The sequence below is a fragment of the Tasmannia lanceolata genome, unplaced genomic scaffold (genome assembly GCF_043159265.1).
Source record: "Tasmannia lanceolata isolate RefF3 unplaced genomic scaffold, GAP_Taslan_0.1 ptg000011l, whole genome shotgun sequence".
Classification (NCBI taxonomy): Eukaryota; Viridiplantae; Streptophyta; class Magnoliopsida; order Canellales; family Winteraceae; genus Tasmannia; species Tasmannia lanceolata.
Genome location: NW_027518688.1, coordinates 8,958,513 through 8,976,020, shown reverse-complemented (window position 1 = coordinate 8,976,020; position 17,508 = coordinate 8,958,513). Strand labels below are relative to the sequence as shown.

Below are 17,508 nucleotides of genomic sequence, written 5' to 3'. Positions count from 1 at the left end.
CACTTTCTTGGACTTCTTTAGCTTGAGGTGAACATCTTCAACTTGTCTTGCTTTTGTGGCATATCCTCCAATCTTCAATGCATGTTGAGGTACATGAGGTGTCAGAATGACATGTTCAACTCTAAGCTCCTTCTTGACACTTGCTGAGGAACTTGTGGGATCTTCATGTTGAGCTCCTTGACTTGATCATCTCCACATGGTGATAACTCCAATGTAGGTGTAAGCTCTTTATTCCTTGCTTTCTTGATCCACAAGTTACGTGTTGAGTTGAGTTGTGTAATAGCGATTATGACATGAAATTTCTGTATATAACATAGTACCTCAAGGCAACACATTAGTCCATAAAAGCTAATCAATTTAGTTTCCTAGCATCAAAACAAGAAGGTAAGGTGAATGATTAACCCATGGGAACCCTTGGGCTTACAGAACCCTTAGTCATTAGGCTAGTCCAACCTTAGTTATAGGTCGCTTGCGAACTCTCAAATCCCTCAGGTCAAGCCTAGTTGCACCTAGAATGTTAGGTCCCTTGCATTAGTTATATGTAGAGATCCTAGATGGAATAGTCAATCACTAGTCCCAATCCTAGACCTATAAGTTAGGCATTTAAGCATAAAGTTTAGGAGCCTTAGGACGTTGAACTACGAGCAAAGCGACTTGATCCCCAGCGGTTGGGGAACGTAGGCAGCTTGGGTGGCCTCCAAGTTCAGATACACGCTTTTCCTTTTCTTGTTTGTCTTTTCTTGTGTATATGATTTTATTCCTTGCTCTGTTGTATATATTATCTCTTTGCTCATGTGGTCAATTTCTCTTTGTTTGCTTCTTTGCATATATTGTTTCATGGTTTGCATGTTTATTTCTTGCCTTCCTTATACACAAACTAAATAAAATGCTAGGTGTCACATCCAAATTAGATTACACAGGTTGCATGTCATGTAGATTGCATCATATAGAATCTAATAAATCTAGTCATCTAAGTAAGTTACTTAGGATCCCCATTGGAATTAGATATTTAGGTTGCACGTCCCGTAGTTCGCATATCTCACATAATTTAACAAGCATTTTTGAACTAATTTAAGTGAATTATCCTTTAAAATTGAAGACCAGTTTACCTGGCGAGAATGGTGCCTCACACCTTCCATTCTCGTAACAGACTATTTTGTAGGGTTACTTATGGGTCCTAGGTCCCTTACCTAGGTGGCGACTCTGGTCTTTCCTTTTGTGTGAAATTCGGATTGCTTTTGTAGTCCCAAGTTCACAGAAAAGGAAACATTTAGCAAAAATTAATAAAACAGTAGAGGACAATTCATCTCCAAGCCGCCCTCGTGGGTCGTGAAGGGATCTCCTCTTGGATCGGGTCCCACAATGGCAGATTTTATGAACTATTAGAAAATGTTTGCAAGGAAAAATATGTTTTCTTGTGTGACATCTATTTAAAATGTTCAGACTATTAGTGTATATGCCTTAAAAGCCAGTGGTTTGATATATTGAATTGATTAAATTCATTAGTTAAGTATCATTTCATGACATTTACTGGATACGATAATGGTGTGTGATGGGCTTGTTACTTTTGAGACTCGTTTATTGTTTGGTAGCATCGTAGAAATATCATGCCCATGGATTCCCAATTCCCAAGGGGCAGGGAGATATGATATTTTAGCTCTTTGGAGACCTAAAAGTTCCTGGTTGGGGTTTAGTTCCATACACAAATTGGGTAGCCTATCTTTCCCACGGGCATAGTTGACCCTAATTGGGCATAATGGGTGTGGCAAAAGGTTTGCGCACTGAACAGATCATTACAGAAAAGCTCGTGGACATGAAAATAGATAAGGCTATTCTCCTACATAGGACTCTTTATATGTCCTTAGACTTGAGGGGTTATATTGGTCTGTGGGCCCACCACATGGATTTAGGCTTTCCGGCTGTGGTTTTGTCTCTGGATCTCTTTAGGATAGTTCTGAGTTATACGTTAACCCACGAGTTTTATAAGGATGCCCAACATGAAATCCTCCTCCTCTGATTAAAGAAGAAAGTCATTTACAGTTTAAATCTTAGCATATGCCTCTAAACTAAGTCTAGCCAAGCGATTTGCTAAATTGTTGATCAAAATATTTTCAAAAATAATTATATGGTTTTTAAAGGAATTTTAAACTGCATTTGCATGCTCAGGCTAACAGCTTGGAAGGTATACCTTGGGTGGGCATAGAGTAGTTAGTGTCCACCCCCGTAGGATTGAGCCCAGTAAAAGAAGATTGGAGGTAGGATGTACACATAAGATGTAATTGGGGGTAATTGGATGATCTGACTGTCATCTTACGAGTAATGTCATATGTGGGGACCACTAGCCTCTAAATGTGAGTGCCATATGAGTGCAGAGCAAGGTCACAATTCCGAGATGTACAAGAAAGTGGCCAATACTCGTCGTCGAACAAAAATCTTCAATGAAGGTGATTTGTTTGAGTTTATTTGAAGAAGGAACAATAGCCCTCTAATTTTTATAACAAGCTCAATGAGAAGAAGATTGGTCCATCTTGAATTCTCAAGAAGATCAATAATAATACGTACAAGATTGAGCTCCATCTAAATATCAATACTCACCCAACTTTCAATGTCCAAGAGTTGAGTACATATCAATAATCATGGGGAGTTTGATGAGAACTCATGGGTAAATTCTTTCTCACATGGCCGCTATGTCATGCCTAGGTGGCTTGGGTGGAATACCCAAGCTTGTTTTGTAATGAATCATTGAACGACTTTTTTTTTATAACTATCTCATTTATTAGTCATAGTAAGTTGTATTTCATTAACTAATTGATAATATTATAATTGAGCATTAACAGACTAGGGAGTTTTCCAGGAAAATTTCTTTTAGTTCACTCTATCCTTATATTTCAACTCTAAATAAGAAATATGAAGCCTTCAAATGAGCCACTTCAATAAACTCTATTATAATATTATCACTATCTTTAGCAGCTCTTGCATAAGCCAATTTACAAAGAAAAAACATGCAGAAATTTAGCAATTGTTAAGACATGGTGGCGCAAAATTTAGGGATGTAAAACATTGATTTGCATGCTTCTACACTTATATAGCTCATCTCAACATTTATTCTACTTTTTATTCAATTCAGGTCCATAGCTAAGCCTTCACTATTTAATCAAAACTTGGAAACGATTATATACAAGCAAATGAGAACTAAAGCCAAAATGTAAAATCTCATTTTTTCACTCTAATTTCTTCTTGATGAAATGAACCAAGAGGTAAACTCAAATTTGAAACATATGCAGATTATGGCATGATAAAGCTCATAATATCAAAACAGATTTCCGAAATATTACTCTCGGACAAAATAAAAAAATGAAACAAATCATAATTAAATTCACACAAGTTAGTTATTATACTGTGATCGTAGGATCGAAATTTCTGAAATTATTAAATATTATTCCAACAATAACCAGAACTAAAGACCTGAATTCAGAAAAATAGATTTTTATCATGTAATTCTAAAATCATAACCATTAAAAAAATAAGATTAAAAACTTATATATACCAATCAACCTTTGTGTAGTAAAAAAATGAGATGAAAATTAAAATTTAGCAAGACAAATTTTCTCATAACTTGATTCAAGAGCAAAAACTAAGAAAAATAAAATCTAAGTATCTCTCGAATAATACATCATGAAACAAAACTAAAATCAAAGTGCAGAAAAACTCATTACCACAACATAACTTCCAGAGAGAATCATTGAGAAACAGAGCTATGAAGCATGTATTAAATCAACACAATACTATTAAAAATAACTTGTTGAAAATAAAAGTCATTTGAAACTCAAAGGAATACTAATAACGAGCATGAACAATACCTTTCACCAACGTATATGATCAGATCTGATAATGCTCTTCCTTGCAAACCATGAAAACATCAAGATTCGCTTCCTTTAAATGATATTTCTGGGAGCTCAGATCAACTGGAATAGAGCCTTTTCTCACACATCTGATTAGGTTAATATCTAGGTTGAAATGAGTTAGATCTGAACTACGACCTTTGGATCTTAATGAATCAATGCTTAAACAGTGACCGAAGATTGGCCGGAATGTGACCGGATTCTGGCAAAAACTTGTCGGAGAAGATGAAGAATCGGAGTGAGGGTTTTAATGGGAAAAGAAAAGATTAACAAGAAGATGAAGAAAACAGAGTAATAAGCTGAGATCTGTTTGAGATTGAGAGAGGAAATCAATCGGAATATGACCGGAATCTGGCTGTAGATGGTCGGATTTCGATCGAAAGCGGAGAGTTGGAGAGTTAGGGTTCCTAATTTTGGGGATTTTCTCTTTCTCTTTGCGATTAGGGAAAACGAAACCCCAGATTTTTTTTATCAAATCTTAAATGTGCTATTTATAGACAAAAAATGGGAATTGATATTCACACTATAACTTAATGATGCGCACGAAAAAATGATAAGCACGCGAAATTACGTGTCCCATTTGACCTCGAGTCAATCTTCTCCAGGATAATTCACCCCCCTTCTGCATTTGCACTGCATACATTGCTCGGCTCGTTCGCTAAGCAAACGTACTCGGATTCCGACAAAATTTTACGGAGACCTAAATAGGACCCTAACCTACCGTAGGGTGAAATTTGAGGTTCTAATTCAATGATTTTATAGAATTTTATTCAGACAAGGCCAGCTGGGGTTCGGTCAAAATGGGGTGTCTACACCTGTTCCTTGTTAACCTCACGAGGGTCAAGACCTGAAAAATATTATATAACCACAGTCAGCTGAAAAGCTCAGTACATAATAAAGCACTACTCTAAGTACGGTCTAAGCATAATAGGGTTCAATAGGGTCAGATAACAAAGTCAAAACTGAGCACTGAATTCTTAACTGAACAGTGAGTACAAAGTAGATATAGTGCATGTCAAATATGGTTCTGAATTAAAGGTGCAATGAAGTAATTCAATGTCTAAATTCGGATCAAAGTCAAAGGTTTTCAGAATTCAAATACACTTCGGAGTCATCGGCATGGTCCAAAAGACATGTTATTGCTTATACACTGACAATCCACGGTGCTGGACTAGTTCATCATAGTTCAGATACAAGTCGCAGGGCCAGCGTTTTATCCCACTGACGGGCCAGAAGTTCCAGTACACTAACCCCACGGTGGGTCTAGAGTTGCCAATTGTTTTACCCCCATATGGCAGGGTCCATAAATAATCCAAGCCTCTATAGAAGTGTTCAGAAGGTGTCCAGGGTTCATATTCAAATAAATCTAAGTAGTCAAAATTCAAACTGATAGTTTGAAAGGTTCAGAGTTCAGAGCAGTTATTTCAAAGGTCCAAAGTTCATAACAGTGATTCATAACAGTATTTCTGAGGTGCAAAAGTAACAATGGTAAAACACAATGGCATGTTAGACTCGAAGTTAATTCGAAAGTTTAAAGTATCAATACAGGTTTCCAAAGTCAATACTGATTCAAAGTGACAAGGTTTATAAATACCCAAAGTAGTATGTTATTACGTACCTCGAAGATGTTCGATTCCTTTCCTAATTCTGATTATGATTCAATATCGTGATCTGAACAGAACATAGGTAACAAATATAGGCCCACAAAGGTAACCCAAAAGCCAAAGAGTCAAAATTCAAAACTGAAAATGGATTCCCAAATTCAGGCGCTCCTACTAGTCGACTGCCCATTAACCACTGTTTTAGTCTTAAAACACAGTTCTGGTGCGCCAGTCGACTGCACTCTATTACTGTTTTAACGAAAAACATAGTTTTGGGCGAGCCAGTCGACTGGTCCGACCAGTCGGCTGCTCTTCAAAAACCTGCTTTTCTTGGGTTTTACCCGATTTTCTCAAAACTTAAACACATCATATATTCTTCGTTCGGACTCCAATTGCGCGAGGTTGGATCCGACAGATTCGTATCGATGAAAGGAATCCACCAAACCAGATTTCACGCTCCGAATTCAAACGTACGATTTAAGAAAAATCGCTAAAGATTCTTATTTGAATCTCCAAAACACAAATTTTTGAATTCAGATTCTTACTAATCGACTTTTAGTTCGTTGGAATCGTAAAATAATATTAGGTCCAAGAACTCAAGATCAATCCAAAGATTTCTTATTCTAATCCAATTAACCGCAATTCTTCTTTCTTTATACTTATCAAACCCTTGTTTTAGGGTTTCTAATAATCCAAATCTTTCATAGTTCATAATTCTTACATTGATTTGCGGCTTCGACTTCGAAATTGCGATATCCTTGGTCTTCTTCTTCCCTTTCTCTGATTTCTGTCTCTAGGGTTGAACAAAATGTTTAGGGTTTGTTTAAGCCACAAAGCGATGAATTTATAGGCTTTCTTAGGAAGCTCTAATCGGAGTCATTTAACAAACGGATAAAAAGGCCCCTCCTTTAGAAGGGAGAACGAAAATTTATAGGGGGTATTTTTAGGTATTTACAACAACTGCATTCCTGCATGTTTCTTTTTGTTTCGTCTTCTATGTTCTTGAATCCAAATTACGTTTAGAGAGAGACTTGGCCATTTGAGCCACAGGCTCTAAACAATAATTTTCTTCCATAGCAAAGAGTTTCACGTGGAGAAATTCAATTGTCAGATCACTGGGAAATGATTTACACTTGCGAGTGCTGTTACTACGTGTCAGGAACCAATTTGAGCTACTCTTTAGAAAAGTTAACCATTGCACCTATGTTACCTAATCATATGAATTACTAAACCACTTGCCTTGAGGAAAGGGAAATGATACGAGCACAACCATATTTTGATAGCCATTTCCTTTTTTAGTATTTAAAGTGCTGTCCAAGGTTATTACATTTCCTAAAAAGCTCTCACAAGCCAATTAAAGAAGAAAACACAGCTGCTTTTGTGCAAATATCAAAATATGGTTGTGCGCATGACATTTCCAGTGCTGTCCAAGGAAATTAGGGTGTTTATTGTATATACGAATACCATAACCTTTACTCTGTATGTGTCTACGTGTGTGAGAGAGAGCATCTCTTTAGATTCTTTTAGAGAGAGAGAGAGCGCATCTCTTTACATTCTTTAACTTATCTAACATGAAAAGCTCACCAGAACTGGGTCTGTATTTGCGTGACATTATAAGAATCATTGCTCCTCTAAAAAGGGTTATCGTAGGTCAACCTTGATGCTCATTGCTCCCATGCTTCCCGTCCCACACTTATCTTTTTCTCTAGTTTTCAAAGCTTTCTCTCCTACCACATATCTCTCACCCATTACCAAACTTTTCCGTGTGGAACGTTGGCAATTGTGGTTTTGCTGGAAAGCAAAATCCTGAGGTTCACAGCGTTTCAGTTCTTTAGTTTTTGGGGTGGTTGGAAACATCCCCATGCCCCAAAAGAAAAGAAGGGTCAACCCTTTCTCTCAAGGTATCATTGTCTTCCTTCAAAGACTCAAAAAAGATGTGATTAATAGGCGTGCCTAGCTTGTTCTTGTACTTTTTCATTTTTTAGTAAAAAAAACTTTAAGAAACAGGAAGGGTCCATGGCTTTTTTTGTTCCAAACCTTTCACCTTAAAGACGTCTGAGGTTCATATCTCCTTTAACCCTGGCTTCCATAGAAAAAAAAAACCTATGGAACAATAGAGAATGGACATTTGGTTGCAGTATATAACTATTTTTTTTCCTTTGAAACAGGAAAAGTACGTGGGTCTTTAACTATTTCGTTTCTTTCTAATTTCTCTATTTCTTGTGGATAACTGTTTGCGTGGGACTATTTTTTTTCAAAAAATAAAATAAAATTTAGGAACAAACCATTTCAAAAGTTTAAAACAATGGAAATAAAAAAAAGTAAAATATAGTTAATTGTTTGCATTGTGATCAGATAAAGAAAGAAAGGATGCATAATGCAGTTTCTTTCATAAATAAAAAATAAATATTTCTTTTTCTTTATTACATTTAACAATGGACTGGATCATCTGAGGATTTGAAACAACTCTTTATGAAACCATCAACTTATAATCTCGGAGAATAGTGCTATTAGAAAAAAAAAGGATTGTAATCCAGCAATTGAATCCATTATGGAAGCTTTAATGATTTGATTCATAAATTTAATTTTTTAGTAAAGATTAAAATGTTGGTATGTGTAAATAAATAAAAAATTGATATGTGATTAAAATGTTGGTATGTGTAAATAAATAAAAAATTGATATGTGAAAAGTCATTGTGGTGTTATAGGATACTTGTTTTGTATTGAAAGGTGAAGTCTTTGTATATTTCTAGAGTCATTTATGTTCGGCTAGATTATCAAAGTGCCTCTTGAGAATTTCTATGTTGTGGCTTATTAGGTTACCTAAAGGACTCATGGGGACTACAAAGATATGTTTAATGAGTTTAGCTATTTAAGGAAGTTGTTTTTGTCTATAATTATGTAGTTATTAATTTGCATAGAGATTGTAAGGAAAAAGGTAAGGGAGAGTAAAGAAAAAGTGTAGAGATTTAGAGAACAAAAACATCAGTTTTCTTTGAAGCATTTTGATATCTAAAGTCTATATTTTTTTGTTTTTGTTTATATTGGCGCTCCACAAGGGTCCTTTGGCAACGTAACTGCCCAGTTCCTTTAGCTCCTTTATGAATTACAATGTTGAATAATGGATCCAATCAATATGGGCCAACATGCAAGCCCAAGTTCCATATGCCGAATATGGAGGTAAAATGGCTAGAAAATCAATTAATTTATTCATAACGTATCATTGGTCAGGTAATTAGACAAATCAATTAAGTCTCTCCTCCCCATCCATTCGATTGATGAAAAAAATGGCTAGAACGTCAACCTTTTAGACACATCCATAACAGTATCATTGGTCAGGTAATTAAAATGAAATATGTTTTACTGATTCTTAAGTCAACAATCAAATTGTAGTAGGGAAAGAAGAGAAGAATGAGAACAGGATTATCTGCCTATCAAGACAAGGGTATCTTTTGAATAACTGACCTCCATTAGAAAATTTTTAGGACCATATATTCTTCTATTAATCTCGACACTTTTTTTAATGTGAGTGTTAGGTACCTTACGAATAAGCCAAAACCTCCAAAGCTGATGGAACACATTAGACAACGCCCAGGCTGGGTCCCCCAGTCTAATATCTAGGCGGGCCCCCACTTAAAACCATAACAGAGAGAATAGGCAACTATTTTGGAAAACTACTCTCAAACTTAAGGAACGATAAAAACCCTATTGTTGGGCTGTACTTTAAGGTCTCATTATATAAACAGTTAATATTGAGAATGAAAATTCAAATGGTAACATGGTTTACATGCAGGAGGATTTAGAGATGAAAAGTTTTCTTGTCCCCAAGGGCATTTGATATAAGGAAAAATTGCCAATGGGGGACATCAAAATACGGGAATTGCCAATGGGGGACACACTTTTGAAAAATTGTTAGATAGGGACGAAATGGGGGTTATCAAGTCTCTAAAAGGGGGTTATCAACCCTCTAAATGGTGTTATCAAACTCTCAAAAGGGGGTTATTAACCCTCTTTAACAATTTTTCAAAATTGTGTCCCCCGTTGGCAGTTCTCATACTTTGATGTCCCCTGTTAGCAATTTTTCCTTGAGATAATAAAAGAATGTGAGAAGCTTAGGATATTTCTCTTGTTAATTTCTTTAACTTTTGAATGATTCATACATTTCAATTTTCAATAAAATCAAGGATAAGATTAATAATAGTTAAATACTAATGAGTAATATTGTATCAATTTATCAGTACTCTACACTTCCATATCATTCTAGTATTATTATGAACAAGAATTTAACCTCAAACTTCGACTGGGACCGACTTAAGTTAGTTTTGGTTTCCTAACATTACTTTGTTGTATCCTAATTGTTTAAAGTATTTAAGAAAATTAGCCTTATGAACAAAATCTATTAAACTATCATTATACTTAAATTATTCCAGGTTATTGTATAAGATGTTCTACAATCTTCAAGAGACTTTACCATCAATTTTATTTTGACACAACAAAATTATCCATGTGGATCTCAAAGCAGTGTGGGCCCATATCAAGAGTCCATACCTAGCAGCATCCTAGGAGGCTACATGGACCCATATGGGAGACCATAGATCATTATGCATGGCGTGCATGTTTAGAACATATGGCTTGCATGTATGTATAAAAAACTAGAAGTTTGAGACATACTTCAATTAGATGTCCTAGTTAGAGTTAAACTATAGAAGTCCTAATAGGACTTATATTAGGAGTGTTCATAGAGAGGGAGTTCGAGCATTCAATTAGATTAAAACTTCCTTGATTAATGATTTTTGGTGAGTTTGGATGGTTCAAATTTGACTATTTTGGAAAGTCAAGTTTTACTATTTTTGAAACTAACTATTTTTGTAATAGTTTGAATTTACTATTTTCAGAAGGTATATAACTAGAGATTGTTCGAATTTTCGAATTTACTATTTTTAGAAGGTATATAAGTAGAGATTAAATAGGGCACTCAGAAAATACACACATCTTGAGGGCGGCAGCAACATTGGGTACCACGAAATACTTTACCATGCCCTGAGCTCTGATACCATTTGTTGGGAAATTTAATTGGGTAGAACTCACCCCTAAAAGCTAGCCAATAGAGGAGTGTGCCCATTCCCTTATAACCCATCCCCATCCCTTTCTCTTTTACCGATGTGGGACTATTTTTGCTTTCACATGGAACCCCCAACAAGATTGGCAGTCTGTTAACAATGGTAGGTTAAAATGATTTTCAAGAAAAACACATAACTACAAAATGTGTGTTTGAGCGTGTAATTCTAGGGCAGTGATAAATCGACTCCCCACATGGATAAATCGACTCCCCATGTGTCTCTCTCTCTCCTCTTTCTCTCTCTAACCTAGAGGAGGGAGATAGACACATGGGGAGTCGATTTATCAATTTGGGGAGTCGAGTCGATTTATCACTCCCCTAATTCTATTGTGCATTTTCTGTGTGGAGAGAGAGAGAGAGAGAGAGAGAGAGAGAGAGAGAGAGAGAGAGAGAGAGAGAGAGAGAGAGAGAGAGAGAGAGAGAGAGTTTCTGTTCACTCAGTCATTCATAACTCTTTTTACACAACAGAGGATCTATTTTCATCAACCCTAAATATAGAAATATAAAAATGATAGCAACACCCGCACTCTCCACTTCACCTCATTTATCAAATATGCATATACCAATGTCGCAATCGGAGCCTGAATTCAAAAACCCATTGAGCTTGTTTCCTTCTTCTCTACTACTTTGCAATAAAAGCAAAGCCAAATCTGAATTTTGATGAACATCAAAGTTAGAGACCCTTTCACTATCACATCTATCCTCTTGACTCAATTGAGAAGCAACAAACTTATCAAGGGCCCTCCAATCAGTAACTTTCTCAATGTAGTTGCACCCTCTTATCTGCTCTTCATCTTCGTTCTCGGATGCAAATGAGACTAAGCTTGGCCTGTTTATTAATGGTAGAGAGGGGTTCTCTAGATGAGGAAGCTGAACAAATTGGTCTGAGTGCAAGTAATTCAGATTATCTACTTCAATCTCTTGCTTACACACAAAATTCTGTTGCTGCCTTTGGAGATAATCGATAGAATCGATTATGGAACTGACCCCACTTTGTTCATCATAGCAATAACTTGAATCCCACCCTTCAACGCTTCTGTTTTGACAGGTTGCCCGTTTCTTGAAGGCTCGACAAACAACCCATCCTTCTTCCTGAAAAAGCTTCTCAAAATATAAATGAAAATTTCATTGTTTCTACACTAAAAGCTCTATAATTGACTCAACTAAAAAAAAGATGAGAGAAATACTCTTCTTAGGAAGACCTATCGGCAATGGCTATTGCGTATATTTCAAAAATTGGATCTAAAAGAGTTTTTCAATGAATCGATGATGAAGTTTTGCCAGTGTTCTTCTGAGAGAGAAGGAAAATAATTTCTGAATAAATGAAGAAAATTTTCAAAATACCTTAAAAATGAAATGAGAGATGATGTTTTGAAGAGTAATTATTTTAAGAGTTTTATATGGTGTCCGCATGCAGGCTCAATTGAGAGGGGCACATAATAGAAACATCTATAAATATGAGGATTAGGATCATCCTATGGAGATGATTTTTCGGGCATGCCTATCTAATTCCAGCCTAACAAAGGAAAGGTTTGGATAATCAAACCATATGGGCCCCATTATTTTTTAAAAGTACTACCCTTCTTTGTTAGGTACACCCCTTTCTTTGTTTTAAGCCTGTGATCATTGGAGTTACAATTCCAAAGGAACAGTAACAGCTAAAAAGGTTCCTCACAAAAAAATAAAAGAAGATTTCAAAACAAATAGAGGGGTGTAGCTGTTAGCTCTCTCGTATTTTTGGTCAAAGAAGCTAAAAGATATGTAAACTTTAAGTATTAGAGAGAAAGTTATCAAAACAAGGAGGTATAAATAGTAGCTCATATGTTTTAGGGGGGGGGGGGGGAGAGAGAGAGAGAGAGAGAGAGAGAGAGAGAGAGATTGTTCAAGTATCCTTTTAATGAATCTAAAAAATCAACTTCCTAGTTAGCAAAAAATGAACAAAAACTTTTATAATGAGAGAAAAAGATGGATTTAAACATATGTGTGTGTATGTGTGTGTGTGAATGTGGTTGTTTTTCTATATTTTGGCTTTCCTGTGGAGGATCATTTTCTTCAGACCCAAGCCTATACTATGCATGATCAATTGCACACAAAAATTTAAAATAAGAGAAAAAGACGGATTTAAACATATGTGTGGGTGTGTGTCTGAATTAGTGTGGTTGTTTTTCTATATTTTGGCTTGCCTGTGGAGGACCATTTTCTTCAGACTCGAGCCTATACTCATGCATGATCCAGTCAGTCTTCTGTCCATTGGGTGCCCGCCCTTTGTAGAAGACGAGGGTCTTCCTCATTCCTATCAGCCTCTTCTTGTCATAGACGGCCTTGTCCCTACCTGTCGCCTTCCAAAACCCGGCCATGGTCGCTCTGTTCGTTCGCGTCCCCGTCGGGTACTTCTTGTCTTTGTGGCTGAAAAAATACCACTCGCTTTGCTCTTCGTATCCAATTCGACACCGTTCTGTTCACATATCAAACTTTTGTAAGAGAAAAACATGAAAATTTTGGTAAATAGAGTTGGGGCTTCCTTAGATACCTCTAAAAATTATTTGCTATTAATCTTTTATGCAAATGGTTTTGATTTAAATACGGACATTTTCAAATAAGGGTTGTAATAGTTTTAATGATTTTGTTAATGGTTTCCAAATAGCCCATAAAGTCCCATTTGTAAATAAGAAAAAAAGATAATTTTATTTGCAAATAAGACGGAGTTTGGGGGCATCCAAAGAGGCCCTAAAATTCAAGGTGTAACCTGAATGCATGGATCAACATAAGGGTGCAATGCAGAACAATATAGTGTCTGGCTTTAGTGCAGTTGTGCATGTTAGTTTTCTTTCGAGGCAGTTGCTAACATGAGCTGGTGTGCATTGCCCTATAGCCATGCGACCTCCGTGAAACTGGATTCATGAAAGAAAGAAAAACGGGGAAAAAAATTAAAAAAATGGAAATCTGGGTCTCTCTTCTTGCACCTTGAAGATCCCATGGCTCGATCCGGTAGAGATCGATGTCTCTTATAACGTCAAGATCGATCTTCTGAGAAGCCACCTTCTTCTTGAGGTAGTAACCAACGAGCTCCTCGTCCGTTGGATGAAACCTAAAGCCTGGAGGTACGCAAGATTCTATCGTCTCCATCATCTGCATCAAAATCACCACCACAAACCCATCACTTTTAAATCATAACCAAACCAAGAAAGGGAAAACCAAAAAGAAAATCCAAAACCAAAAATAAAATGAAAAGAATAGGAGGGATAAAGGCCTTGCGAATCCCATATCGACACGTGTTGTGAATATAATAAACATTTATCTCAAAAAGGAAATAAACCCATGTCATAAAATGAAAACCCAGAATTTTATTTTAATGATTTATGATTAATCACCTGCCAAAAGTAAAACATGAAAGAAAAGAAAACAGAATGATGAATCTGTATTGATAAATTCCATGAGTTGGGTTTGTGTTGCATCTCTGAAGAAACAGACAAACAGTAGTACATGCTAATGATGCTGTCTTCCAGTGGTTAATGGTGGAAATGATTCACCAAAAACTGGTGTTGGTTAGTATGATAAAAATCATAACCATAAGAGAGAGAGAGAGAGAGAGAGAGAGAGAGAGAGAGAGAGAGGCACACCCAAATGATTTTTAACAACTATAATAGAGATTTACGAGGAAAAAATGATATTAGCTTCTGGAAAACCTCCAATGCCAGCAAAAAGGAAATGATAATTGCACCTCCTTTTTTTTATAATGGCACTCCTCACTTTACTAAATTATAACAGTTTATAAAATCTAGTAGAAAATTTGGAAATAAAGAGGTGTGGAATTATCTAATTATGGGAGTGCAGATGTTATTTACCAAAATGAACTACTCAAATTAAATACATTTTACACAATATTTAATCAAAATGGTTAACAACATTTCAGTTGGTGAATGTAATAAAAAAAAAAACTCAAAAAATTAACTACATCAAATTGAAAGTTCCATTGGCACCACTCATTTGGGTATTAATTAACAGTAAAATGGTTAACAACATTGCAGTTGTTGAATGTAAAAAAAAAAAAAAATCAAACTCAAAAAATTAACTAGATCAAATTGAAAGTTCCTTTCGCACAACCCATTTGGGTATTAATTAACAGACAATAACAATTCAGATAGACAAAGTATTAACCATCTTTTATCCATTATTTTTCAAGAAAATAAATCAGTTATAAATTACTTGTCTATTTACCCTACCTTTCTTGACGGATAAAATGGACTTTAGGAGATAAAGTGGAAACAAAAAAGAATTAAGGAAGCATGGTGACCTTGGGATTTGATTTGTGAGAGAAGATCGATTCTTTGGTTAGAGTCCATTGCTGAGGGACAAAGTGGATGACGTATGCAAATAACGCATGCGCTTCTTCAAAAGAAGAAAAGGAGAATAAACAAAAAGAAGGAGACCGTTTGTTGGATGAAGGCTGCCAAAGGAAAACTAAAGAGGGAGGCACGGTCCAATGTCTTGTGGCAGAAACCCTTCTGAGTGTTGTCTCTTTGTCTAGGATTTGCATGGCACATCCGAACCTAAGTTTTTGTAGAATGCTGACTTTACTGAAGAGAATATTGAAAAGGGTCTTCAACTTTTGTCATTAAATGGGAGTATGACTAAATAAGAATAAATGTAGGGCGATGATATTGTCACCCCCCCTGCGTACGCATTCGCCCCCCTTATTAATGCTTTTTGACGTCAAATCAAGCCAAAAGGGGAGCGAATGCGTAATTTAGGGGGGGTGACAATATCATCGCCCTAAATGTATCTAGCCCAGACAATTACTCAACTTTTGTCATTAAATGGGAGTACGACTAAATAGGAATAAATGTATCTAGCCCAGACAATTACTCAACTTTTGTCATTAAATGGGAGTATGACTAAATAAGAATAAATGTATCTAGCCCAGACAATTACTCATTATCTAGGAGAGAGAGAGAGAGAGAGAGGGCATATGAACGACTGGAGTTTCTTTTAACCATTAGTACTTTAATGTACTGGTTTGGTTCCAAGACTAAGCTTACCCACCAAGGAGGAGGAGGAGGAGGAGAGAGAGAGAGAGAGAGAGAGAGGGCATATGAACGACTGGAGTTTCTTTTAACCATTAGTACTTTAATGTACTGGTTTGGTGCCAAGACTTAACTTACCCATCAAGGAGAGAGAGAGAGAGAGAGAGAGAGAGAGAGAGAGAGAGAGAGAGAGAGAGACTTCTAAGGTCTATGAACGACTGGAGTTTTGTATACTCATCAATACTGTAATGTACTGGCATGGGTGGCAAGCCTCATCATACCCACCAAGAAGAAGAAGAAGAAGAAGAAGAAGAATAAGAGAGAGAGAGAGAGAGAGAGAGAGAGAGAGAGAGAGAGAGTAATTTGTCTCTACAAAATTTGAATGATCGATTTCGAATGCTTTTTGGAGACAAAATGTAAATGAAACTGAATCGTTTTTACTGGTAATTTAGATATGAGTGATGGCTACACATAATTTGTTTTTACAAAGTTGATTAATGACGCCGAATTGGAATGGAATATTGGAAGATTTAAAACAAAAGAAAAATGTAAATTAGAGGGTCTTAATTAGTGAAAATATAGAAAAGGGAGATGGGTACTCTCACATTCCAAGTTATTTTTACAAAGCGTAATAATCACTTCGAATTGGAATGGAAAATATTGAAAGATTTTGTAGATAAAGAACAAATGTAAATTAAATGGTCTTGATTGTTGAAAATATAGAAATGGGTGATAGCTACTCATCCTTCTATTTTCCCATTCAAAGTTATTTTTACAAAGTTGAATAATCCACATCAAAAGGGAACGGGAAATATTGGAAGAATTTGTAAATAAAAAAGAAAATTAAATTAAATGGTCATAATTACAGATAATATAGAATTGGGTTATGGCTACTCATCCTTCTATTCTCTCATTCCAAGTTACCAAGGTCATATTGGTTTACTAGTGAATTCTACTCTATGATTGTAAAAAGCCAACTAAGACCTCAAATTTGGGCCAAATTATCTTCTTGAAACATCTTAAATTCCTCCTATAAAATAAATTTGGAGAATTTCATAATCAATAATTTTCAAAATTAAATGCTATTTTTTCCGCTTAGTTCGACTCCTTTTGTAGAGTAATTCATTTACACAATAAAAAAGAAAGATAAAAACAATTAAATATTGAAGTAGATTAATTCCTTGGTGCACATTTATCTCTTCTGCATCCCCAATTTGGAGAAAAAATGAGAGAGAGGAGAAGAAGCAAAAAAAAATCTGAAGATAACTGGCTGTAATGTTGGTTAAAAGCGCTATTTCAAAAAAAAAAATGTTTGTTAAATCACGTAAATAAAGGGATATAAAGAAACCCATTGAGATCTGAGAGGTTACGAAGAGAAGTGGCGTCTTTTGCTTTGAGACAGTGGAAAAATAGGAGCCAAAAAGGTAAAATAATAGAAACCCATGAAGATAAGTATGAGAAGATAAGATTAGAAATTAGAATCTTTTTATACCTGAGAGTGAGAACAAAGTGAAGCAGAGAGGTGTGATGAATTATACAGTTGCAGATTTTGATCTTCTACTATGGAGAAGGAAAAGGGAGAAAAGGAAGAGAGGGAGAAGAAGCTTGGAACTCCGTTTCAAAGAGAGAATTAGAACTATAAAAAGAGGACTGCTCGATTGCGCGTGGGCCGATGGAATGAAGGATTTGCCCTAGTGGTTGACGTCACCCTTCAAGCTTCCTATGGAATTCTCCTTTTCATTCATTATCTCGAATACTTTCTCATATCAAGAGAATTTAATATCTCGCTTAAAGAACATCGCCACCTTCAAAATAAGAGCTCTTATTGATGAAACTACATGTGGGCCTACATATGTTGATGA

The 17,508-nt window shown here is 35.9% G+C and overlaps 1 protein-coding gene across 1 annotated transcript; it reads right to left on the bottom strand.

The window, feature by feature from the left end:
* Window positions 1-11,037: 11,037 nt before the first annotated feature.
* On the bottom strand, window positions 11,038-17,272 carry VND1 (vascular related NAC-domain protein 1). Its single transcript, XM_077390093.1, has 4 exons — window positions 17,139-17,272; window positions 13,586-13,751; window positions 12,806-13,077; window positions 11,038-11,714 (listed from the first exon to the last, which is right to left on the bottom strand). Exons 2-4 carry the CDS (start codon window positions 13,749-13,751, stop codon window positions 11,163-11,165), a joined length of 990 nt encoding a protein of 329 aa, XP_077246208.1. The 5' UTR covers window positions 17,139-17,272; the 3' UTR covers window positions 11,038-11,162.
* Window positions 17,273-17,508: the final 236 nt, after the last annotated feature.